This window comes from Callithrix jacchus, chromosome 13, assembly GCF_049354715.1.
Source record: "Callithrix jacchus isolate 240 chromosome 13, calJac240_pri, whole genome shotgun sequence".
Classification (NCBI taxonomy): domain Eukaryota; kingdom Metazoa; phylum Chordata; class Mammalia; order Primates; family Cebidae; genus Callithrix; species Callithrix jacchus.
The window spans coordinates 17177497-17204259 of record NC_133514.1 but is presented as its reverse complement, the minus strand read 5'-3'; the positions used below and the strand labels follow the sequence as shown (position 1 = coordinate 17204259).

Here is a 26763-nt window from a genome sequence, read left to right as displayed (position 1 = left end):
TACATTTATGCATATGTTTAGTGCAGTACTTTTCACAATAGCATAAACATGGAATCAACCCACATGCCTGCTAAGAATAGACTGGATAAAGAAAATGCGATACCAAGACCAGAAAACCAAACACTGCATCTTCTCATTCATAAGTAGGTGTTGAACAATGAGAACACATGAACACAGGGAAGGAAACATCTCACACACTAGGGCCTGTCAAGGGATGCGGGGCTAGGGAGGAATAGCAGGGGGTTGGCAGAGGGGCTAGGAAACGGATAGATAGCATTAGGAGAAACACCTAATGTAGATGACGGGGTAATGGATGCAACAAACCACCATGGCACATGTATACCCATATAACAAACCTGCATGTTCTGCAAATGTACCCCAGAACTTATAATAACAATAAAGAAAATGTGGTACATATACACCATGGAATACCATGCAGCCATAGAAAGGAATGAGCTCATGTCCTTTGCAGGGAAATAGAAGGAACTGAAAGCCATTATCCTCAGCAAACTAACACAGGAACAGAGAACCAAACACTGCATGTTCTCACTCATAAGTGGGAGCTGAACAGTGAGAACACATGGGCACAGGGAGGTGAACAGCACACACTGGAGCCTTGCAGAGGGTGGGGTACAGAGAGGATCAGGATTAATAGCTAATGCATGTGAGGCCTAATACCTAGGTAATGGGTTGGTAGGTGCAGCAAACCACCATGGCACACATTTTCATATGTCACAAACCTACGTGTCCTGCACATAAACTCCAGAACTTAAATGTAAAGAAAAAGACAAAGTTTCTCACTCATATAAATTGATGGTTGTTAGTAATTACTACTGAAAGTATTTTAAGCTCTTCAATATAAGTATCCAGAGAACACATCATGACAATCATATTTATGATATTATCTACTATTTTTTAAAAACAGTTGTCCATCCTGAATTCCAAACATACTTTTCTAATTAATGACTGAATATCCTGCCTGCATGTAGCATGTCCCAAACTACATTTACATATTTTTTCCCCTTACCTGTTCTCTTGTGTGAATCTCAGCTCTAAGGGAACAAGGCAATTATCTAACTCACGGGCCCATACAAAGATCAGGAAATCAAGCCATGAGCTAACGTTGGCACCTTTACTGCCTAAATATGTCCCTAACCTGAGCCCTGACCTCCATTTTCACTGTTGCCTCATTGTTTCTTAGATAATGTATTTTAGCAGGCTCTAAATTGGTCTCTTTTCTTCCACTCCTTATTTCTTTCTCACTCTGTGGATAAATTTTAGAAACGTGCTGAAATCAGCCAAATTCTACCAGAGGTACAAAGAAGAGCTGGTACCATTTCTTCTGAAACTATTCCAAATGATAGAAAGAGAGGGAGTCCTACCTATCTCATTTTATGAGACCAACATCACCCTGATACCAAAACCTGGCAGAGACACAACTAAAACAGAAAATTTTGGGCCAGTATCCCTGACGAACATCAATGCAAAAATCCTCAATGAAATACTGGCTAACCTAATCCAATAGCATATCAAGAAGCTTATCTATCACGACCAAGTTGGCTTCATCCCTGGGATGCAAGGCTGGTTTGGCATATGCCAATCAATAAATGTAATTCTACATAAACAGAACCAAAGACAAAAACCACATGATTATCTCAACAGATGCAGAGGAGGCCTTTGACAAAATTCAGCAGTCCTTTATGCTGAAAACTCTCAATAAACTAGGGACTGATGGAACATATTTCAAAATAGTAAGTGCTATTTATGACAAACCCATGGCCAAAATCATACAGGATAGGGAAAAACTGGAAACATTCCCTTTGGAAAACTGGCATAAGACAAGGTTACTCTCTCACACCACTCCTATTCAACATATTACTGTAAGTTCTGGCCAGGGAAATCAGGCACGAGAGAAATAAAGGGTATTCAAATAGGTAAAGGGTAAGTCTCTATTTGCAGACAACATGATTATATATGTAGAAGACCCCATCGTCTTAGCCCAAAATCTCCTTAAGCTGATAAACAACTGTGACAAAGTCTCAGCATACAAAACCAATGTGCAAAAATCACAAGCATTCCTATATGTCAGTAACAGAGAAACAGACACCCAAATCATGAGTGAACTCCCATTCACAATTGCTACAAAAAGAATGAAACACCTAAGAATACAACTTACAAGGGATGTGAAGGATCTCTTCAAGGAGAACCATAAACCACTGTTCAAGGACATAAAAGAGGACACAAACTGATGGAAAAACATTCCATGCTTATGGTTAGGAAGAATCGATATTATTAGAATGGCCATACTGCCCAAAGTAATCTATAGATTCAACACTATCCCCATCAAGCTACCATTGACTTTCTTAACATAATTAAAAAAAAAAAACAACTTAATTTCATATGGAACCAAAAATGAGCTCACACAGCCAAGACAATTCTAAGCAAAAAAGACAAGGATGGAGGCATCATGCTACCTGACTTCAAACTATACTCAAGGCTACAGTAATCAAAATAGCATGGCCCTGGTACCAAAACAGAGATATAGACCAATGGAACAGAACAGAGGCCTCGGAAATAATGCCATACCCCTGAAACCATCTGATTGACAAACCTGACAAAAACCTGCAATTGGAAAAGGATTCCCTATTTAATAAATGGTGTCAGGAAAACTGGCTAGCCATATGCCGACAGCAGAAACTGGATGCCTTCCTTACATCTTATGCAAAAATTAACTCAAGATGGCTAAAGATTTAAACCTAAGACCTAAAACCATAAAACCCCTAGAAGAAAGCATAGGCAATACCATTCAGGACATAGGCATGGGCAAAGACTTCATGACTAAAACAAAGGCAATGGCAACAAAAGCCAAAATACACAAATGGGATCTAATTAAACTAAAGAGCTTCTGCACAGCAAAACAAACTATCATCAGAGTGAACAGGCAACCTACTGAATGGGAGAAGATTTTTACAATCTACCTACCTGATGAAGGGCTAATATCCAGAATCTACAAAGAACTTAAACAAATTTACAGGGGGAAAAAAAAACAACCCCATCAAAAAGTGGGTAAAGGATATGAACAGACACTTCTCAAAAGGAGACATTTATGCAGCCAACAAGCATACGAAAAAAAGCTCATCATCACTGGTCATTAGAGAAATCAAAGTAAAAACCATATTGAAATACCATCTCACACCAGTAAGAATGGTGATCATTAAAAAGTCAAGAGACAACAAATGCTGGAGAGGATGTGGAGAAATAAGAACACTTTACACTGTTGGTGGGAGTATAAACTAGTTCAACCATTGTGGAAGGCAGTGTAGCGATTCCTCAAGGAAATAGAACTAGAAATACCTTTTGACTAGGCAATCCTATTACTAGGTATATACCCAAAGAAATATAAATCATTCTGTTATAAAGACACATGCACAGGTATGTTTACTGCAGCACTATTCACAATAGCAAAGACTTAGAACCAATCCAAATGGCCATTAATGACAGACTGGATTTAAAAAATGTGGCACATATACACCATGCAATACTATGCAGCCATAAAGAAGAACGAGTTCATGCCCTTTGCAGGGACATGGATGAAGCTGGAAACCATAGTTCTCAGCAAACTAGCACAAGAATAGAAAACCAAACACCACATGTTCTCACTCATACGTGGGAGTTAAACCATGAGAACACATGGACACAGGGAGGGGAACATCACACACCAGGGACTGTTGGAGGGGTGGAGGTAGGGGAGGGATAGCATTAAAAGAAATACCTAATGTAAATGATGGGGTGATGTATGCAGGCAACCACCATGGCACATGTATACCTATGTAACAAACCTGCATGTTCCGTACATGCACCCCAAGTATAATTTAAAAAAAGAAAGAAAGAAACAGGCTGAAGGTCCACCAAGGGTGTCTCATTGCACTTGACATAAGCTACTTTCAGACTCAACATTCTTCTTCCCTTTCCCCACATCTCCCACTGACTCTTCTCTTCTCCTTCAGTCACTCCAGCCACATGGATTTTCTTTTTGTTCTCAGACACATTGAGTGTGTTTCGTCCTCAATCTTTAGTATTTTCTGTTCCCTCTGCCTGAAATGCTCTTCCCTCATGTATTTTATGTTTAGGTTCTCATAATTTAGACCAAACACTGTTCCCTTTCCAAAGAATAACAATTAGCTCCAGCTCTCCTTTCCTACTCCTTCTTGTTGGTCTTTAAGATAAAGCAATTTAAAACATTCATCTTCCTCACTATATCTCTGAAACATCTGAGAAAGCAGGCAAGGTAAATAAAGATTAAAATAGCCCCTTTGTAATTGTTAATGGTGGATATGACAACAAGCTGGTTTATAACTTTGGACTAGCATGTTTGCTAGCACTGGTCCCCAGAATTCAGTAGGCTCATCTACGAGTCCCAGGAAGTCCATGGGGCTGGCTATGTTCCACATGAGGACAGCTCTCCACTGCCCCCCGGACACTTAAGGAGGGAGAAGCAGAGCACACATGTGTGCCACCAAAAGCCAGGCAGATGGGTCCCTCTACTTGCCTTGGCAGAATAAGAGAAAGATCAGAAAAGGGCCAGGAGGTTATGCTACCGGGTACTCTTTCAAAGGCAGGAAACAGTAGGAGTGAGCAATGGATGTTTGTTTAGAACTTGTCATTTAGTTTTATTTTTTTTATAGCAGTTATTTTGCTCACATTCTCATTCCAACTAGGTTCTAATCTCCAAGCATGTATATGTTTTTATCTCTGTGTTCAAAGCTGAATCCCCAAAACCGATTGCCCTAGTTGGCACATAGTAGACACTAAATAAATATTTAATGAATAAACCCTCTTCTAAATTTCAGCACCCCCATACCTAATTAGTAACCAAATCTCACCAATATAGTCAATAAATATTTCTCAAACCTCTCCCCTTCTTTCCATCCCATTGCTTCTGCTTAAATTCAGACTCTTTCATTTTCACTTACAACTGGTTTCTTTTCTCTGCTCTAATCTGGCTTTAGAGTAATTTTCTACACTGCTGTCAAGGTAACTGTTCTAAAATTTAAATCTGATTTTATACCATTCCATACTTTCTTTTGCAGCCCTGATACCCTGTAGCATTATTTCTCTTTCTGAAATAAGATCCTAAATATATTTATATTTTTACACACATATACATATATACATACAATTACATGTGTGATGGATCACCATCACACATGCAATCCATTAATGACTGAAATGTAATTTATGAGGCACATACCTGTATATATTAGAAAGATGTTTTAATCCAGGAGGCAGAGGTTCCAGTGAGCTGAAATTGTGCTACTGCGCTTCAGCCTGGGCAACAAAAGAGCAAGACTGTCTGCAAAAAAAAAAAAAAAGAAGGGAGGGTTTATATGTATTTATGTGTGCATATGCATGTATATTTATGTGTGTACCTACATACAGTTATGTACCACATAAAGGACATTTCAGTCATTGATAGACTGCATGTATGATGGTGTCCTATAAGATTATAATATTGTGTATCATTTCTACATTTAGACATGTTTAGTTACACAATACTTACCATTGTAGGACAACTGCCTACAGTATACAGTATATGCTACACAGGTTTGTAGCCTAGGAGCAAGAGGCTATACCATATAGCCTAGGTGTGTAGCAGTCAACTCTAGGTTTGTATAAATATACTATAACACAAACCAACAAAATTGCCTAAGGACACATTTCTCAGACTGTATTCCATTAAGTGATCCATGACTCTGTGTGTGCATGCGCACATGCGAGCATGCACGTGTGACAATAGTAATGATATGTATAGATGCATGCATTATTCCTGTAATTTATTATATATGGAGAACATTGCTAAAATACGTTTTAGCACAGGTTTTGAGTGCTAGCTTATGCTTTTTCTAATTTTATTGTACCCTTCTGAGTGTATTATATGATGAAATATATGTTTTTTCACTCTGTAGGTCTTCTCTCTGCCATTTATGTTTTATATTCTGGCAAAACGTTTGCCAAGTTATGACAATTAAAGATATAAACGATACTGCTGTAGTTAACACAGAGGAACAAAGGGAAAAGTTACGCTGATTGTCCAAATTCAACTTATATGCTTCTTTGACGCATCTTTGAGGAAATAACCAGGAAGCAGAAATAAAATTTATTTAGAGACTGGTATAAATTCTTTGACAGTAAAGCGCATTATAAAGATAACTCTGGGCTATGAAGATTGATAAAAACTTATGAGAATGAGTACTGGAAAAATCTGTGATCAAAGGCACGTCATGACTACAAGATAATTGAACAGAACCGAAGAACGACTGCTAATTTAAAATGCCACATGCATCTGCCTGTGGACGGTCATCATTCACCATTTCCAATGCACTCTTCTCCTGAAGAGGCAAGCAGGAAAGTTATACCACTTCTCATCAGATCCCATCAGTGATGCCCATTCACCACAGGGTTCAAGTCAAGCAGGATGTTTTATACTGGCAAGATATCTTCCCGTTCTCCCTGACATTCTTTGCTCCAACAAAACCAAACACTACCAGCCATAAACTAATGTGCTATAACATATCATCTTTACTTATCCTCATAATTATTTTTTTCCACCTTTTACATTCAGAGAGGTACATATCCATCTGGATATATTAGGTGATTATTTGTACCCCTGAGATTTGGGGTACAAATAATCTTGCCACCCAGTTACTAACTAAGCATAGTATCCAATAGCTAGTTTTTCAGCCCTTTCCCCTCTTCCCTCCCTTATCCAGTAATCCCCAGTGTCTACTGATGCCATCTTTATGTCAATGAGTACCCAACATTTAGTTTACATGTGTACATAAGAACATGCAGTATTTGGTTTTCTGTTTCTGCATGAATTTGCTTAGATAATGACCTCTAGCTGATCCATGTTCCTTCAAAGAATATAATTTAATTCTTTGTTATAGCTGCATAGTGTTCCACAGTATATAAACCACATTTGATTTATCCATTCCACCATTGATGGACACCTAGCTTGATTCCATGCATTACTTTTGTATATTGTACTGTACTGAACACACGGATGCATGTGTTTTTTTGGTAAAATAATTTATTTTCTTTTGGCTATATATCCAGCAATGGGATTGTTGGGTTAAATGACAGTTCCACTGTAATTTGAGAAATCTCCAAACTGCTTTCCAGAGTATCTTAACTAATTTACATTCCTACCAACATTGTTTGAGTGTTCCCTTTTCTCTGAAGTATCACGAGCATTTGTTGTTTTTTGACTAATAATCACCATTCTGACAGGTGTGAGATGGAGCTCATTGTTGTTATGATTTGCATTTATCTGATAATTAGTTTTGTTTGGCATTTTTTCATATGTTAGTTAGTTGCTTATATGTCTTAAGAAGTGTCTGTTCATTTCTTGTACCCATTTTTGGGGGGAGGAGGACAGAGTCTTTGCTCTGTCATCCAGGCTGGAGTGTGGTAGTGCAGCCTTCGTTCATTGCAACCTCTTCCTCCCAGGTTCAAGATATTCTCCTGCCACAGCCTCCCAAGTAGCTGGGACTACAGGTGCCTGACACCACACTTGGCTAATTTTTGTATTTTTAGTAGAGACAGGGTTTCATCATGTTGACCAGACTGGTCTTGAATTCCTGACTTCAGGTGATCTGCATGCCTTGGCCTCTCAGAGTTCTAGGATTACAGGTGTGAGCCACTGCACTTGGCCTTTTGCCCATTTTTAAATGGGGTTATTTGTTTCTTGCTGTTTAATTGTTTAACTTCCTTATAGATTCTGGGTATTAGATTTTTGTCAGGTGTGTAGTTTGCCCATATTTTCTCCCATTCTGTAGGTTATTAATTTGCTGTGATGTTAGTTTTTTGCCATACAGATGCTCTTCAACTAAGATTGCTTTTGAGGACTTAATCATAAATTCCTTCCCAGGGCCAATGTCCAGAATGTAATTTCCTTGTTTTTCCTTTCTAGGATTGTCATAGTTTGAGGACTTACCCTTAAATCTTTAATCCATCTTGAGTTAATTTTTATATATGATGTAAGGTACGGATCCAGTTTTATTTTTCTGCATATGGCTAGCCAGCTATCCTAGCACCATTAACGGAATACGGAGTCCTTTGCCCAGAACTCCTGCCTCCAGGATGCACTCCCTACCCTGCTTGGTGTAGACCTCTGACTGCTATTGACAAATATACTGAAACATTAAACACAATGTATTGTGATAATTTATAGGTAGTACTCACTCTGTACAATTTTATGGTGATTGAACTTACCTTCTCACCAGATTGTGAACATCTTAAAGAAAGTGATTCTGATTTTTGTTTGTTTGAGATGGTGTCTTGCTCTGTTGCCCAGACTGAAGTGTGGTGGTGCAATCTCAGCTCGTTGCAGCCTCTGCCTCCTGGGATTAAGCAATCAAGTGAGTCTCCTACCTCAGTCTCCTGAATAACTGAGATTGCAGGCACACACTACCATGCCTGGCTAATTTTTGTATTTTTAATAGAGATGGGGTTTCATCACGTTGGCCAGGACTGGTTTCAAACTCTGACCTAAGGCAATCTGTCCACCTCAGCCTCCCAAAGTGTTGGAATTACAGGCTTGAGCTACCACACTGGCCATGACTGTGTTTTTTCAACTGCAATCTCAATGTCTGATACCTCATCATTACAAGTGAAATGACATTGAATCAAGGGAGGAAAAAAACATGTAATAATTAAAAAGTTAAAGTATTCTTTCTGTTCCCTGGAAAAGACAATGCAATGGAACTTGGGTTGAAGAGGCAAGAAATCTGTGAATTGCAATTCTGATGGTTAAAATGCTCAATAACTCAGAAATTTACTTGTGGTTGTTAGTTGATGACTTTATGATCATTTGGAAACATCAATCATCACTGCAATCCCTCTAATATGAGAATGTGCTTCAGAATCTGTAAAATGCATGATTTTTGTGGACTAGGACTAGATTTTGTGGTAATAACTGGTCTCCAAAGTTATTTATATTCCTTCAGAATTCCATACTTACTTTTATTCTATATGATCTTACCAATAGAAATTAGACTGGGGTTACAAGTTAGCTAAGCCACGGGAAAGCATTAGACTATATGACTAAGAGCCAAGACAACACCTAGTTCAGATTCTACTTCTACCAATTACTGGATAGGTGATTTTGTCTGCTTAATCTTATTAATCTATACAATGAGAACAATTGAATCTTAATCTTTTGAATCCCTTTGCCTTTTGAACCCCAATTTTCACCTACAAAATGATTGTAAATGTGTAATACACGAGTATCATAAGGAGTGTAAAATAACAAGAACAGTAGACTTAGGAGAGTACCTGTCTTAGTCCATTTTCATATGGTTACAAAGAAATACCCAAGACTGGTCAACTGATAAAGAAAGAGAGGTTTCATGGACTGACAGTTTCACATAGCTGGGGAGGTCTCACAATCATGGTGGAAGGTAAAGGAGCAAAGGCACATCTTGCATGGTGGCAGGCAAAAGGAGCATGTGCAAGGGAACTGCCCTTTATAAAATCACTGGATCCTGTGAGACTTATTCACCATCTACAGAATAGCATGGAAAAAGCCCGGCCCCTTAATTCAATTACTTCCCACAACCCATGGGGATTATGGGAGCTATAATTCAAGATGAAATTCCAGTAGGGATACAACCAAACTATATCAGTACTCAAAACTTAATAAGAAGCTCAGTTGATATTATTTTTTTGGTTATAAGTATGATTTTTGGACATGCCCAATTTAGCTGTTCTACCACCAGTATCAGATCCAAAAATTTTATCCTTTGGGTCTTGAATCCTTTTTCTACACTCCCAATTGTCAGTTACGATACAAATACCCCCAGGGATCTAAGAAGTCTTATGCTTTTGCTGTCAGACATTCTTATTTCAGGATAAAGCTTCCTGAGAGCACCTTTGTGTGAAAATAGAACACAAAATAACTGAAAACAGAATGTTATATAGTAATTAGGTTGAATTAGAAATTGCTTTACAGAACCACATTATGTATGTGGGGGGAAATAACATTAATAACTTTTTTCCAACAACTACATATATAAAAATGTATTTAAACATATGTATATTTATATATAGTATCTAAATATCTATAATGTAAAGATGATAAATGCCTGGCATATTTTTCAGGACTCATTAATGCAGCTGCCTGTTTCCTTATAGCTTATTTGGCTATAGTAACATGTAAGAAATATACTACTTTGGAGTAGGGAGTATGGAGAAGGAGACCGAAACAATAGTTTAGATCAAAGAATCTTAGAGCCAGGAGGTGGCCAGGACTTCCGCCTGCTGTGCCATTGTTGCAGGACCACAGCTTCGAGGTTGTGCAACACCTTTAGTAAACACTTCCTGAATCAGAGACAAGAATGAACCAGGGAGTTCCGTTCAGTCTCACTGGAGAGGAGGCAGGGACAGACCTAGCAGCACTCATCTGAGCAAGAACAGACACTGTGCTCCTCGAATCACCCAGCATGTTGCAAGGTCTCCTGACAGTTAGTTTCCTCCTCTTTCCTGTTCTAGGTACGTGTTTAGCTCTTTTTCAGGTTCTGTTGAATGCATTAGTGAACTTTTTCATCGTCTCCTCATAGTTTTATTGTATAAAATATTCTGACTTTTTTCTTTTTTCTCAAACAATTTTACTAACCAGTTGGGCTGGTTTTAAGCTGTTGTTTGGAGGGTGTGAGTGATATAAAGAAAATGTTAAAAAGAGGCAACAGGAGGTCTTGAACCAGTATGTATGCATCTTATCCGAGAATATACGAAAATAAAAGGGACAATTTCATACAGCATAATTTAAATCATGAATACGATTTTTGACTGCAAAAGTGGAATTCATCAGAACTAGCTTGTTATTTTTAGAATGATAAAGATGTGGCAGATTTGGCTATTACTGTATAGAAGTCTTAGGAAAATATCTGCTATCATTATGGGGGCCAATTTGGCTCTGTTTTAGTGCATATATTTAGATATACTCATTTTATTATTAGTAAAAAGTGTGACTAAATAGAAATAAATATTTTTTTAATTTATGAGGTATTGTGATATTACTTAACAAAACAATGTTGCTGTTAAGTTTAAATTGATAACTTCTATTTTTCTGGTTTACCAAACATTTAAAAATTTGAAAGGAGAAAAATACTATTTTCTAACAATGAATTATGTCTAGCATGTCTCTGAATTTCTGGTAAATCTCTAATTAGATTTTGGTTAAATTAGATTGGGTATCATAATTCTTCAGCTTATTTCTATTTCCAGAGCTTATTTAAGTCAGTCCATGAACTGCAGTGTTTCGAATCTTTCCCTAGTAAACCTGTTTTTGGGTCTTAGAATGTTTGCTGAGATCTGGGAATTGGAACAGATGATCAACTACAGGTATAGGCTTCGGGAGGAAAAGCTGTTCCTCCTCCACTCACCTGCTTAGTACTTGGTTGCTAAAAATGATTTTCCTGCTTTTGACGTTTCTAATTTGTTTTCAAGACTTACACAGATTTCACCTAACCTAATATCTGTAAATATTTGGTTATTTTCCTTGTTTCTATATATTTTGCTTTCTATAATATATACCTATATCTGAACCGAACCTTTTACCACTGTGCAGTGATCCCCTTCATCCCTAACGCCTTTTGCCTTGATACCTATTTTTTCTGTTTTACATTATACCAGTTCTCTTTTGGTAAAATGAAACTGACATATTTATAAAAATATATAAAACTGATGCCAGCCATTTAAAATTGTCCTGAGGTTCCTTTTAGAGTCAAACTTAATAGAAATCTTTTTTCTCTCCATTCTCCAAAAATTCTATCACCAACAGCTTTTCTGGAACCCCCTCTTGGTAGAAATACAAGAACTGCTTGGGCACTAGCTTTGTGAAGAGCAAAAAGATCAAGCTGGATCCACTAACAGAGTTACATGGCTAACACTGGCCCGTGCACATTATAGCCCTTTCGTGCAATTGGGCACACCAACCGATTCTGCTACCTGAATGTGCATGCACAACAGGGCCCCAAGAGACGCAACTTCTTCTGACTTCATGCCTAAAAGTGTGATGTTACCCCTCCTTTAACTTCTAGCTTGTATTATTAAGGGTGTCTTTTTGTGACTAAACTATCCTTGTTATGATCCCCATTTGGGTTGCCTTTTCAGTCAGAACCTAAGAAGTAAAATAGTTTTCGTTTCCCACCTCTTCCTCTTTGTACTCTGCCCCCATCATCGAAACAATACATATGTGACCCTCCGACTATGACTTCTGCCCAGTACCCAGAGGGTTGAAATAAAAAAATCAGATGTAAAATGAGGCCGGTTGTTTGCTGTGAACCTCACAATCCTCTGAGAAAAAATGACTTATGGGATTTCATCCTATGAGAAGGAAAAACAAATATTTAAAAGCATTTGACAGTGTTTGTGAGGTGAAGATGTAAATGAACACACCAATAAAGGAGAAAGGTCCTTACTACATTATAGCAGAATACCCAGGATGTACAGTATTTTAAAAAATTATGCAGCAATCAGAAATGATGAGTTTGTGCCATTTGTAGGGACATGGATGAATCTGGAGAACATCATTCTCAGCAAACTGACACAAGAACAGAAAATGAAATACGGCATATTCTCACTCATAGGCGGGTGTTGAAAAACGAGAACACATGGACCCAGGGAGGGGAGTACTAAACACTGGGGCCTATTGGGGGGAAAAGGGGAGGGCCAGTGGGGGAGTGGGGGAGCTGGGGAGGGATAGCCTGGGGAGAAATGCCAAATGTGGGTGAAGGGGAGAAAGGAAGCAAAACACACTGCCATGTGTATACCTATGCAACTGTCTTGCATGTTCTGCACATGTACCCCAAAACCTAAAATGCAATAAAAAATTTAAAAAAAATTATTTTACTTCAAACTATCAGTTCTTCCCTCTGTAAGATGACTAGAAGACTGAAATGAAAATATATAATTTAATCTAAATAGTCAAAATAATAGACCTAATTAAGATGCATTTTTTTCTTTTGTTTGTACTCACTTTTAATGTATGAAGTTTAAAACCACAAGACGGTTTGAGGAGATGCAGGGAATCCCAGAATGTAAGTCAATATCCTTCTGTAAACACTAATTCGGGGTTTAATGAGGTATGTTCAATTTGGAAAGAAGACATTCCTTTCAACAGTTGCAAACACATTTGAACAAAAATGAAAACGTCAGTATTACATACTAATGTTCCTATTTCCAAAATGACCCAAAACACATGAACAAATAATGTAGCAATCCAGACTAATGTCTATCATATTAATATTAATGAGCTTTTAATTTTCTAAAACTCAAACCGGTCAAAAATAATTATCCAATCTAAACCAAAATAACAGTTTTCTTTTTCCTGATCTGGGTTTGCAGGTCAAAACGAATCCAGCATGTGAGTTCTGTAGGAAGTATTAAAATGAATTAGGAGAAACGTATTGTGTTACACCTGGGATTTGTGTAATCCCTGGATGGTAGTTAGTTGTGTTTTGTTCCTCAGGCTTCAAAATAATTAAGCTGATATTCAGTGGGGATGAGGCTGTGCCATCTCCATTAAACTTGAAGATGGGTGAGCTAAACAATATTTAGGTCTGTTGCATTCTCTATGATGGCTGTGTAATTTGTTGTATTCCAGGTTCCATTATTTCAGAGACTTCTAGGTTTCCAGAAAATAAGCCTTTAAGAGAAATTCTATTTGGTTTCTTTAGAGCACATATGGTGTTGCAAGAGTTTGGGAAGAGCTGGAAATCCATTCACTTCAAACTAAAGAGACTGAGAGGTTGCCAAAGGCTTTGAAAAAAAATGTGTTTTTTGTTGCTGTTGTTTTGTTTTGCTCTGATTTTTGTTTCCATTTGGAAGTGTTCCGCCACTGGAAAGTTGGAAATAGATTTCATAGCTAACTTACATATTTTGAGCCCATATTTAAGAGCCAGATTGTCATTTTTGATTTCATGAAACATTAGAATTCAGATACTAACTAGAAGCATAGAGGTCAGTGTGCATGCGAGAGAAAATTTGTGTTGTGTAGATGGGCCAGTTTTTCTTCTCACTGTTTCTGAGTGGTGTTGAGAAGGAAACTCACTTCATTTTCTGCTTCTATATAAATAATCAGGAATGCAGCTATTATTTTATTCCATGAAGGCAGCTTGGACTAGTATTTCCTGTTAGAATCATGTGAGTGCTCATATAGCATTTTAAAGGATTTATGTTGGCTGCAACATTGGTGAAATTTGTCTTTGTGAACTCTGTTTTAACAAGACTAACTGCATTGATTAACTACTGTAATACACCAGGCAGCATGTTGGTGCCATACTGTATGCTTGTTCTGTGTCCCTGAGTTAAGGAGGCAGCATGTGATTGTGTCAATATCATCAGTTAATTTCTGGCAGGAGCAATTTTCTTACCTTTTGGCATCTTATTATTGCCAAATAATTACAATAATTACAAACATTTTAACTCAGAAAAAGAATGATTGATTTAATATTTCTTTCGGTTTTTGAACTTAAGTTACAAAAAAGTTTTATAACTGATGTTATTGTTTTCCTTTACCAAAAGTTAATTTAATAGAAATAAAAGATGCCCAGTGATTACCTCTGTGAGAGCAAGAAATGAGGACTGAAGAACCTTGTGATGTTGTTCTTGAAGTGTGACAATGTAAGGAGGCTTATTTTATCACAATGGGTCAGAATTTACCTTTCCTAATTAATGATCACTGACTCTTCAAAGATGTTATAGGGAATTCTGTATTTATTTACATCGATCATAAATCACTTGAACTAGCTTGAAAAACCATTCAATCAGCCTCCTGTTTTTAAAATGATTTAAACACCCAAACCAAATAAAAAAATAAGGTATTCTAGTGTCAGTGCCATGGCTTTTGAATTTCTTTTTTAGAGTAACTCTTAAACCACTGAAAGAAAAGATTTTTCAAGATTTTAACACCCCATTTGTGACTCAAAAAGTTCTTAGCCAGTTTAAACCCTTTTTCTATTCTTCCAAGTTAAATGTAAATGACTCGAGTAGTCAAATGAATTTAAGTCATGCTCAAATGATTTAAAAAATCAACAATACTAAGACTTTTTGAAAGTTTCTGCTTTAGTTTCTTAAAAAATTTTTTTAAATGAGTTTTGCTCTGTGGGATGTGACTGGAATGTGTACAGTCCTCCTAGGTAAGCAATAAATAATACTTATTAAGTGCCTCAGTTGTGTTAAAAGATCAACCAAAGTAACATAAATGTATCTCACCATACAACTTAGATTTTAGTACTTTAATGAACTAGGATTATGTTTAGAGACCCTCTTAGTCCTTGCCCAGAGAAGAGAATCAAACATTTCCAGTTCCAATCTTAGGAAGTTGTTGAGTTAGGCCCCACTCTGCTATTGCAGTCTACACTCTGGTTAAGCCTGCTCCCACCTTCAGCAGCTAAGAAGCAGGTCTATTAACTATACACAGAGCAGAGATGAGACCACATGGGCAAATCAAAAAGAAAATAGAAAATCTAAAGTTCGGTTTGAGAAAATTGAAAACTCTCTACAATGACTTCCAGGCCAGGTGCAGTGGCTCATGCCTGTTACCCCAGAACTTTGGGAGGCTGAGCCAGGAGGATTGCTAGACACTGAGAGTTTGAGACCAGCCTGGGCAACACAGCGAGACCTCTTCTCTGATAGGAAAAAAAAAATAGCCAGGCATGGTGGTGCATACCTGTAGTCCCAGCTACTCTGGAGGCTGAGGTGAAGGATGGCTGGAGCCCAGGAGGTTGAGGCTGCAGTGAGCTGTGTGTGCGCCACTGCATTCCAGCTTGGTAGCAGAGTGAGACCTTGTCTCAAAATAAAATTAAACAAAATGACTTCTAAAAACAACATGGAGAGGAGCATTTAAGATGCAGATAGGTTGGATCAAATCACTTTTTAGTTCTCTTTCAATAAGACTGCAGGCTCAAAAAGTCCTCCCAGGCCTCTGATTCTGTTTGAGTTACTGGCTTCTCTATTTTCATTTCAAAATGTTGGTATGTAAAATGAAGGTTTATCTGTACTGCTTATGCCACCACATTCTATAAACCTAGTATTGGAGCCTTTTCTTACTGTGACAGTTTTTTTCATTAGTATAGAACATTGCTGTTTTCAAATTCAAGAAAAATAAAATAAAAAATTGTGTACATTAGTTATTTTATTTTTTTAAACATTGTATGGTTTCCAGTGCTTCAACTCAATTTTTGGGGGACTGATTAGCTTCTCAGAGGATTACTTTGGCTTCTGTCTTTATTTCTTTTTGCCTTGTGCTGCTGCTATGTCCCTGTACCACAGGGATCAAAGCTAAGGAGAAGTGGAAAAATCCAAAAGAAATACTTTCTCTAAATAGAGAGACACTCGTAAACTTTTAATGGGGAAATATCAGAAGACACAGATATAGGTTAAAGTAAAACGTTAAGAGTAAAGACAGGGTTTCTGATGTCGTTTTCTTCTGGTGTGAGCACATTAATAACGCTGACATTCATCATTTCAGGCTTCTGCATGTAGCATCGTTCACTGGGATGCAGTAAGGATGGCCATTACTGACCAGCCTACTTCACTTTTACCTGGAAAAATCTTTTCTTTTTCTCTTTTCTCTCAGCAAGTGCTATAAAAGAACTCCCTGGCTTGAAGAACTATGAAGTGGTTTATCCTATAAGACTTCATCCACTACGTAAAAGAAGAGAGATCAAAGAGCCAGAGCAAAAGGTACAGCTTTTGATTTATCAAATAATCTTGATTTGAAATGTGTATATATATATCTCACACATGTGAGATAAGAGATAGATATGAGATTTATATGTGTTTGTGTTTATGTGTGTGTGCGCATGTGTGCACGCGCCTGTCTGTGTGTATCAAAGTGGACTTTGTGATATTTTTAGTGATTACACCTTGGGGTTAAATAACAATGATTACATTTGTATTTGTTTTTGACCTTTTAAAAAATCTTCATTATAACCCAAAGTTATATTATTAGCCTCTTTTACAAATCAATTTTCTGAGAAGTGAAAGAAAATGTCCAAGGTAACAGAGTAAATTGAACAGTTTATGATAATTTATTCTAAGTACTTACAAAGAAAATTGGATGCCACCTACCTACCTATCTCTATCTTCTTATCTCAACATTACCTGTCATCTAACACAACTATGACAATTAAAACAGAAAATAAAATACAGCACGTGAATGCAATGTACACATGCATGCACATTAACATGAAATGTATCTGTCTTTTCTAAATAGGCTCCTGTTAACGTTTGCATGTTTCTTACTACAAATGAAACAACATATTCTCAGTCAGCAATCACTCAATAAACGTTTATTAATTCTAACAAGAAAGCTAAAATATGATGATTCATTCAACAACAATGTTATAATTACCTGCACTGTTAAGTCTTCTTCTGGGAGCCAGAAAAATACAGATAAATGAGACATAAATAATAGTTTACAGAAATACTGAACACACTAGGTGGACATATTACCTTACCAGGCATCATTTCCCATAGCATTTCTTCTAAAGCAAATTTATGATAGCAGATCCTGTAGTTGACCCTCTTTCTCAAAGTAATTAGCTATCGACCAAATGGTTTCACTAACTTCAGATGGAACCCATATGCATTGGATTACGCTCCAATATGACTTTCTTCAAATGCTTCCTAACAGTTCCTTTAAAATGTCAGGCACCTTTTTTCCTGTTGCATATTATGAAAAAGTAATCTTTTCATTAACAACACCAAACCCCCATGACATGCGATTTACCCATATAGCAAACTAACACAGGTATCCCCTGAACCTAAAAGTTGGAAAATAAAAGGATTATTAATATATTTTTATATTTAGTCCTTTCAACAACTATACAACATAAATGTATTTTTATAGAATTTTATTTCTAAGTAGAGAGGTAGAGGCTCAGAAAAGTTAAGTACCCTGCCTAGCAGCACACAGCTAATATGTTTTAGAGCTAAGATTCAAAGCTTTGTTTGACTCCAAATAAGTTTATATGTTACTATTATTTGTGGCTGCCTACCCAAGCAGCTAAATTAATTTCATATGTGAGAGAATCCGTAAGTTCTCTGAAGAGTCTTTTTGGAATCAGCAGAGACTTTGTGGCCATTAAGGTAGCTCAGGTCCTATTACAGTAAAGTCTCAAAGTCACACTGTAACTCTGAGACACTGACCATTTTGTTATATCATTTACTGGTAAAAATAAGAGACTCATCAGCTGAATCCTTTTCTAATAATTTTTTCTTTTTAAAAATTCTATTTTAAGTTCTGTGATACACATACAGGATGTGCAGGTTTGTTACATAGATAAATGTATCCATCGTGGTTTGCTGCATCTATTAACCCGTCACCTAGGTATTAAGCCCAGCATGCATTACTTATTTTTCCTGACGCTCTCCCTTACCCCAGCCCCCACGACAACTTTGTGTGTGTTGTTCCCCTCCCTGTGTCCATGTGTTCTCATTGTTTGTGTCCTTTGTAGGGATATGGATGAACCTGGAAACCATTATCCTCAGCAAACTGACACAAGAACAGAAAATCAAACACCGCATGTTCTCACTAGTAGGCAGGTGTTGAACAATGAGAACACATGGACACAGGGATGGGAGCATCACACACTGGGGTCTGTCAGGGGGAAACAGGGGAGGCACAGCGGAGGGTGGGGAGTTGGGAGGGATAACTTGGGGAGAAATGCCAGATACAGGTGATGGGGAGGAAGGCAGCAAACCACGCTGCCGTGTGTGTACCTATGCAATAATCTTACATGTTCTTCACATGTACCCCAAAACCTAAAATGCCATAAAAAAAATGTGGTGTTTAGTTTTCTGTTCCTGTGTGTATTTGCTGAGCATAGTGGATTCTAGCTCCATCCATATACCTGCAAAGGACATGATTCTGTTCCTTTTTATGGTTGCATAGTATTCCATGGGGTATATGTACCACCTTTTTTTTTTCCAGTCTATCATTGATGAGGATTTGGGTTGATTCCATGTCACTGCTATTGTGCATAGTGCTACAAAAACATGTGCATGCATGTATCTTTGTAATAGAATGATTTCTTTTCCTTTGGGTATATACGCAGTAATGGGATTGCTGGGTCAAATGGTATTTCTGGTTGTCGGTCTTTGAGGAATTGCCACACTGTCTTCCACAATGGTTGAACTAATTTACATTCCCACTAACAGTATAAAAGCATTACTATTTCTCCACAGGCTTGACAGCACCTATTGTTTGTTGACTTATTAATAATCACCATTTTGACTGGCATGAGATAGTATCTCACTGTGGTTTTGATTTGCATTTCTCTAATGATCAGCGATGTTAAGCTGCTGTTCATGTTTGGTGGCTACATGAATGCGTTCTTTTGAGAAGTGTCTGTTCATGTCCTTTGCCCACTTTTTAATAGGATTGTTTGTGTATTTGTTTTTCTTGTAAATTTAAGTCAGTTCCTTGTAGATTCTGGATATTCAACTTTCATCAGATGGATAGATCATAAAAATTTTTATCTCATTCTGTAGATTGTTTGTTTACCCTGGTGATAGTTTCTTTTGCAGCACAGAAACTCTGGTTTTATTAGATCCCGTTTGTCATTTTTTCCATTTGCTGCAATTGCTTTTGATGATTTTGTCATGAAATCTTTGCCTGTGTTTATGTCCTGAATGGCATTGCCTAGATTTTCTTCTAGGGTTTTTACAGTTTTGGGGTTTACATTTAAGTCTTTAATCTATCTTGGGTTAATTTTTGTAGAAGGTGTAACACAGGGGTCCAGTTTCAGTTTTCTGCATGTGGCTAGCCAGTACTCTCAGCACCATTTGTTAAATAGGAAATCTTTTTCCTATTTCTTGTTTTTGTAAGGTTTGTCCAAGATCAGAGGATTATAGATGCATGGTCTTATTTCCGACTTCTCTATCCTATTCCATTGGTCTATGTGTCTGTTTTGCACAGTACCATGCTGTTTTGGTTAGCCTTGAGGTTTACTTTGAAGTACGGTAGTATAATGCCTCCAGCTTTGTTCTTTTTACTGAAGATTGTCTTGGCTATACAGGCTCTTTTTTTGTTCCATATAAATTTTAAAGTAATTTTTTCTAATTCTGTGAAGAATATCAATGGTAGTTTAATGAGAATAGCATTGATTCTAAATTACTGTGGGCAGTATGGCTATTTTCACAGTATTTATTCTTCCTATCCATGAGCATGGAATGTTTTTTCCATTTGTTTGTGTTCTCTCTGATTTCCTTAAGCAGTGGTTTGTGTTCTCCTTGAAGAAGTCCTTCACTTTCCTTGTTATCCATCAGCTGACTTTTTACGAGTTCACCTGCATTTTCTGTGTTATCAGCCTTTAGCTACTAAAGCAATGATTAATTGCCTCCTTCTGGAAATTTACAAATTATCTATCTCTTTATGTGTTGTTGGCTCACAGTAAACAACGTTTCCGAAATGCCAACATTTACGCATACACACTCATACACACAAATGCCAAATACCATTTTTTCACTGAACATATTGAGGAAAATTTAAACATAGGTAAAGTGTTTTTAATTGCATCTGTAAAGTGATTTCTTAACAACTGTAAAAAATAAATTTGAGCTTCATATAATATATTTTTATTAACAAAAGCCATAGACTAGTTACTGGCCCATACTAGATGAATAGTATTAATTTTTGCAATGATTGAGTAGATGGATGAGGTTGATATAATACGCTTTATTTTTATTGCAGTTATATTCTTTATCTAGTCCATTACTAGGTTAAATGGCTACACAAACGTTACATTTTCCTCATCCAAAGTGAAAGTGTATAGAATCTAAAATCAGAGGATTAGTTTGTGTTTACCTGTAAATTTTGTAAATTCTCTCTGTATAAATGTAGAAAAATATAAACTTTAAATTCCTTGTCCTAAAGTGGAGATGATCATGATACTACTTATAAAAATATTTTGGGATATTATATATGAAAAATAAGACCGGATACAAATTTTAACTCCTTATTCAAGATTATGTTATGGGCAGGGTGCACTGTGACCCCAGCACTTTGGGAAGCTGGTGTGAGTAGATCACCTGAGGTCAGGAGTTCATGATCAACCTGGCCAACATTGTGAAACCACATCTTCACTAAAAATACAAAACATTACCTGAGCTTAGTGGTGGGCACCCATAATCTCAACTACTCGGGAAGCTGAGGTAGGAGAATCCTTTGAACCCAGGAGGCAGAGGTTGCAGTGACCTGAAATTGTGCCAGTGCACTCCAACATGGTCTTCAAAAGCAAAATTCCATGTCAAAAAAAAAATTATGCTATGGCCTTGCCCTATGTAGCCCATCATATTTCACTTCTTATGACTAATTTTCAATTTTTGTGGCTTCATGTCCCAGTTAATAATCCTTCATTTTAAAATTCTTCTTCTCAACATAAACTGTTAGACAACCTTGGTATTCTCTTTTCCTTTCTTAATAATATGCTCATTTTTCCTTCTATGCCCTTTTTAATGGATTTCTTACTACTTAAAAGTTTCTCTCTACATTTACAGTCCCTTATAATCTTTGTTAAGTCAAGTTGCCATATTCATATATATACTAGTATGTCCCTATCCTGAAATTGTGTACCAGTCACAGTCGGTAATATAAAGTTTGGCTACTGATTTTAAAAAGAAACTTTAATTTTGTGTCTGTAGCAATGGTGTGTTCACAAGTGTATGTGTGTGTGCATGTGTTTCTATGATAGTAACTGTAACCTTCACTTCTGATTTGAAAGTCTCCAGGTAAATTTTTAAAAGGTTTTCTTTTTATGTCTTTAACATGTCCCTACTCCTCCTTCACCCTCATCTGCCAACCCTTGTCCTAGAACAAAAATACCTGTTTCATAAATACCTCTTGGTCTAAATAAATACTTGCAAAGCACATTAATTTTATCTCTAAAGGAAGTAAGAGTATTAAAATAAATACTACAGATAATTGAAGAAAAAATTACCTAAGTAATGAGAACCTTTAATGTTTAAGTGGAAAATCTTACTTGAATTTTTTTTTAGTTTTATCTGTTACATTTCCAAGTCCTCTCCTGCTTCCTTTAGTTGTAGAGAGTAGAAGAGAATACATTATCCGGCCTGATGAATATAATGGAATGAGCACTGAATGGTTCCACAGCATCTCAGAAATAAATAAAACCCTCCCATGTTTACTCTTTAATATCTCAGGTGTCAGGTGATACCTTTGAATCACCTCACACTAACTATGTGGCTTAACTGTTAGCAGTAACTTCTGCTAGGATTTAGTTCCGGTTGTGCACAGGAAGATGTCAAAAGTCACATGGTAGGGCTGCTGTATTTCATCTGTATTCTACCCATAAGTTTAAATGAAACATTGATTGGTCATTATTAATACTCAATTTTTTTCAAAATAAAGCAATATTTCCATTTACTCTCCCTCTTTCTCTTCCTCTTTCTTCCTCTCCTTTACTTATTTTTTTTTTCTTTCCTTCTCTCAAAAAAAAAAAAGAAATCAACTTGTAAACCTCTAGATCCAGGTCGGCAATGTCTCTCTCATTGCTTGATTTCCTTCCTTCCCTTCCCTCCCTCCCTCCCTCCCTCCCCGCTTCCTCCCTCCCTTCCTTCCTTCCTTCATCCCTTTCTTCCTCCCTACCGTCCTTCTTCCCTCCCTTCCTGCCTTCCTCCCCACCCCCCCCAAAAAAAGAAATACAGAATACTAGTTAAGTTTGATTTTCAGACAAACAGTAAAATGTTTTGTATTGGTATATCCCACACAACATTTCTGATATTATAAAGATGCATTACAGCAGAATGAATCTAATTTTCCTAGTTAGTGCGTTTGCATTTCTTTTTCTTAGTCACTGATCTCTAGTTTCCATTCTTTCTCACATCTTCTAAACTCCTCCATGTGCAGGGTTGTCACATTTAGCAAACAGAAACAAAGGATGCCCAGTTAAACTTAAATTTCAAATAAACAATAACTATTTGATTAGTATGTCACAATTGTCATATGGGGCTTATGTATTTAAAGAAGTATTCTATGTTTATATTTATAAACAAAAAGTATTCTGTTTATCTGGGATTCACATTTAACTAGCATCCTGTATTTGATCTGGCAATCCTATCATGTGGCTTTTGATATCACCCTGTGAACATCCAGAACTAAACTGCAGCCATCTCCCCATGATTCCAGCTTCTGTCCTATTCACAGACCTAAGGCTCCTATGCTGCTGCATGCCTCATATCTCAATCCTGCCCTCTTGGAGTTATTTGGTTCTGCCATGTCTACTTGTTTTACAAACACAAACTAAAGAAGGTAGTAACATCTTTTTTTGTCACACAACAGGTATATGATTTCCATTGGCACAGAGTCTTCTGTAGTCTCTCAGGCACACCTTATGACCAATAACAACACTGTCCTCCAGGTTGGTGGAGGACAAGCCAAGTTCTTGGGAGTTACCTTTGCAGTTTCTGTGTTGAGACTATTGGTCTTCCCTGTGCAAAGAGTTGATTAGCAAATACTATTTGAAACGATCTAGAATTCATAGTGCAGTGGACCACCCTTATGATCAAGGGGACCTCTGTATCCTATACATGCTTCATAGGTCTCATCCTAGATTAAGTACTTCACTTCTCAAGACAGTGAAAAGATGGGGGACTTTTGTAGTTATGATTATATGACTGTGCCCTGTGTTGTTTTATTATACAACCACAGAACTGAGGCACTGGCTTTACCTGTGATCTATGCCATGGGTGTGACACCATCTTTCTGCATTGATCACACATGACACATTGCTTAGTATTTCAGCTAGACTGAAATACTCCCTGTGTACAAATTTCTGGGGGCTGGAGGTAAAGAACAAGGTAGAACTTTGAATATTTTATTCATGATTATATTCACAATTATATTTTATATGAATCACATAAGAAAGATGAAATAAGTATGTGTTAAATAAATGATCAAATGAGTAAGTAAACTAATGGACAATGAATGAATGTGACTGGAGCATAGAACTCATAAACCTGCATAGATATATATTCAACACAAACTCAATGGAAGTTCCTGATGCTAGGAACTTACAATCTAAAGACAGTAACTATTCTTCATAGAATTCAGCATCCAAATTGTACATGTTCTTAGAGGCCCAAACCATCTTGCTATTGGCCCATGTCATAGAAGGAAATATCTTACAGCACAATTCCTCCCTCATATTGGGAACTCTTTCAAGCCCATTAGCTGATTTAGCAGGGTTTCTAGAGCTCGTGGACTGACTGTATGTTTTGAACAACTGTTGACTTGCTAGAATGAAGAGCCTCTCTAGGTCTTCCAGAACTGCCCTTGATATTTCCTGTGTGCCCATTGATATGACCATGACTTTACAGATTTGTTTCTTTGGTCCTTTACAGGACCATCCAAGTCTGTGGCTTTTGCAATCTACCAACTAAATGTGAGCCATGACATTATTTTTAAAGGCAGTTTGGATCTATATGTTTCTGTGGCCAGCTAGTCTTACTAAGTAAAACCAAAATCATTTCCTTTCTTCCTCCTCCAAATCAAGGTGCATCTTACTTCTCTTGGCACATACTTCAGAACCCGCAGAGTACACAAACAGAACACGCTTCTTATCCTCAGACCTTGCTCTCCACCAGGGAACTCTCTTGCGAAAGTATGGTTATACATTACCCAGTGTACTCTCTTTCACAGAGGCCCCTGGCTTTCTTCCTCGATCTTTCCTTCCATCCATAATCTTTATGCCAGTGTGGGCTAAAACTCCACTCCAAAGGCATTTATTCTTTTCTAAAACAACCTTCAACTAAAGTTTTAGTAACTAAATCTACTAAAAATCCATTGCTGCCAGGAAGCAGATATGTGGAAGGCCATTTCTGGTAGAAGACCATATTTGGTATCATTCTCATAGCTTCATTCTAGCTAGCCTTTCTTAAACCTGAACAATAAAAGGTTATGACTATTCTCCCTTTTATTTTCAATGCCCTGGCTCTTTCCAGTTCCTGCCATCCATGAAAATAAGCTAAGTGTATCAGCCTCTACTTATCTAGGCCCACTGTGAGGGATATTTATGGTCTGGGATTACAGACAACAGAGCAGACCTCAACAACTGAAGGTTTAAGGAAGGTATGGACCATAACAATTGACTTTGGAGACAGCTAAATCCTAGCATAGTACTCATGATCGGATGACTCTAGCATGCATTGTACCTCTGTAAGTTGAGATACCACCCTGGCCAGAAGGGAAGGGAGAGAAGGAAGGCTTGACCTAAGGTGCAACACAACAGAGGAAACAGAACTCCATTCGTAATATGTGTTTCTCAACCACCTTTGGTCTATCACATTTACACCTGTTTAATGACAATCAACCAGGCACTTCCCAATAATTTTTTAGATAATGAGTGCAACCACAACTAATAACCCTGATTTACAGACCAAAGTCTAAATGTGACCCATGACATTACTTTTAAAGACAATTTGGATCTATAGGTTTCTGTGGCCAGCTAGTCTTACTAAGTAAAACCAAAATCATTTCCTTCTAATGAGTACTCTCCTAAGCAAGGTGCACTTACTTCTCTTGATGCATACTTCAGAACCCACAGAGTAAGTCCCCATAAACATCTTTAAAATAAGTCTATGTAGTCCTCAATAGCTCTCCTTATATACCTAAGTCTAAGTTTAAAATAATTTTCCTTTTATGTGGTTTACTTGATGTAATATTTCTTCCTCCTATACCTAGGACTGCAGTATCTTCTTAATGGTTCTTCCTCACGTTGCAGTATATATCCCTGTTATGTTTCTCAGAGTTGATGTTGCACTTAGTCTTGAGAAGACCTCAAGGCCAAAAATCATGAAATGCAGTGGAGGTTTTTAGGCCTCTTTGCATACTATTCCTTCTACTCAGATAACTTCCCTTACTTCACCTGGGTAATTTATGTCTCCTTTTAATCATTACATCCTCAAAAAAGCCTTTCCTGTCCTTAAGATGTTAGAGATCCTAGTACAAACATCCATTACCATGCATGTAACTCACCTCATTGCCTGTCTTTTCACAAGATTATAAGCTCTCTGACAGTAAGCAACAATGTTTTTTGCCTAGAGTTAAATTTTCAGAACCAAGCAGTATCCTGCAAAGAACCAGCATTCACTCAAACAATACTTGTATAATGCAGGGATGGATGGATAAATGGACAGATGGATGGATGGATGGATGGATGGATGGATGGATGGGTGTGGATATAAGGCTCTCAGATAATTTGTCTATTTAGTTGCCAGGGTTGTTTGATCTGTTAAAAGGAGAATAGGAAAGCATTTGGTATTATAGTGCTAAAAAAGCAGATATTGCTTGCTAATGAGTAAAGAGATAGAAATATAATTGTCAAATAAATATTAGTTTTTAATTACAAGTGTTTGTACATTTTTGCAGGAATAAATATCTGTTTTTAATTACAAGTAAGTGTTTGTACATTTTTGCAGGAACAATTTGAAACTGAATTAAAGTATGAAATGACAGTTAATGGAAAAATTGTGGTGCTTTATTTGAAAAAAAACAAGTAAGTATCTTTACCTTTGATATGATTTTCAGCAAGAGCAATGCAGCATGTGGAAAGTGTGCTGAGTCTGTTACTGCTTATGGGTCACACACACCTGGACTAATCAGCTTTTACTCTCAAATGACTGGAGAAGTTACTGGACTTTGCAACCACCACAAGTAACCACAACATTTTTGTATTT

The 26763-nt window shown here is 37.2% G+C and overlaps 1 protein-coding gene and 1 long non-coding RNA gene across 8 annotated transcripts in view; one reads left to right on the top strand and one right to left on the bottom strand.

Moving 5' to 3' along the window:
* Window positions 1-26763, bottom strand: part of LOC103787459 (uncharacterized) — a 426173-nt gene that overhangs the window by 154323 nt on the left and 245087 nt on the right. For both annotated transcript variants that reach the window (XR_013525503.1, XR_013525505.1), the window contains one exon: window positions 5252-5353. This is a non-coding gene — a long non-coding RNA (uncharacterized LOC103787459). The remainder of the gene's footprint in view (window positions 1-5251; window positions 5354-26763) is intronic.
* The window catches only part of ADAM28 (ADAM metallopeptidase domain 28), a 72321-nt gene continuing 55976 nt past the window's right edge, over window positions 10419-26763 (top strand). For 5 of the 6 annotated variants that reach the window (XR_004732669.3, XM_008979111.5, XM_008979110.5 and 2 more), the window contains exons 1-3: window positions 10419-10551; window positions 16643-16749; window positions 26506-26582. Coding sequence is in view for 4 of the 6 variants with exons in the window: in XM_008979111.5 (XP_008977359.4) it covers window positions 10503-10551; window positions 16643-16749; window positions 26506-26582 (233 nt within the window). In the remaining 2 variants the exon portion in view is untranslated. Of the gene's footprint in view, window positions 10552-16640; window positions 16750-26505; window positions 26583-26763 lie in introns of those variants that run through there. The other variant, XM_035269997.3, reaches the window with a different exon arrangement.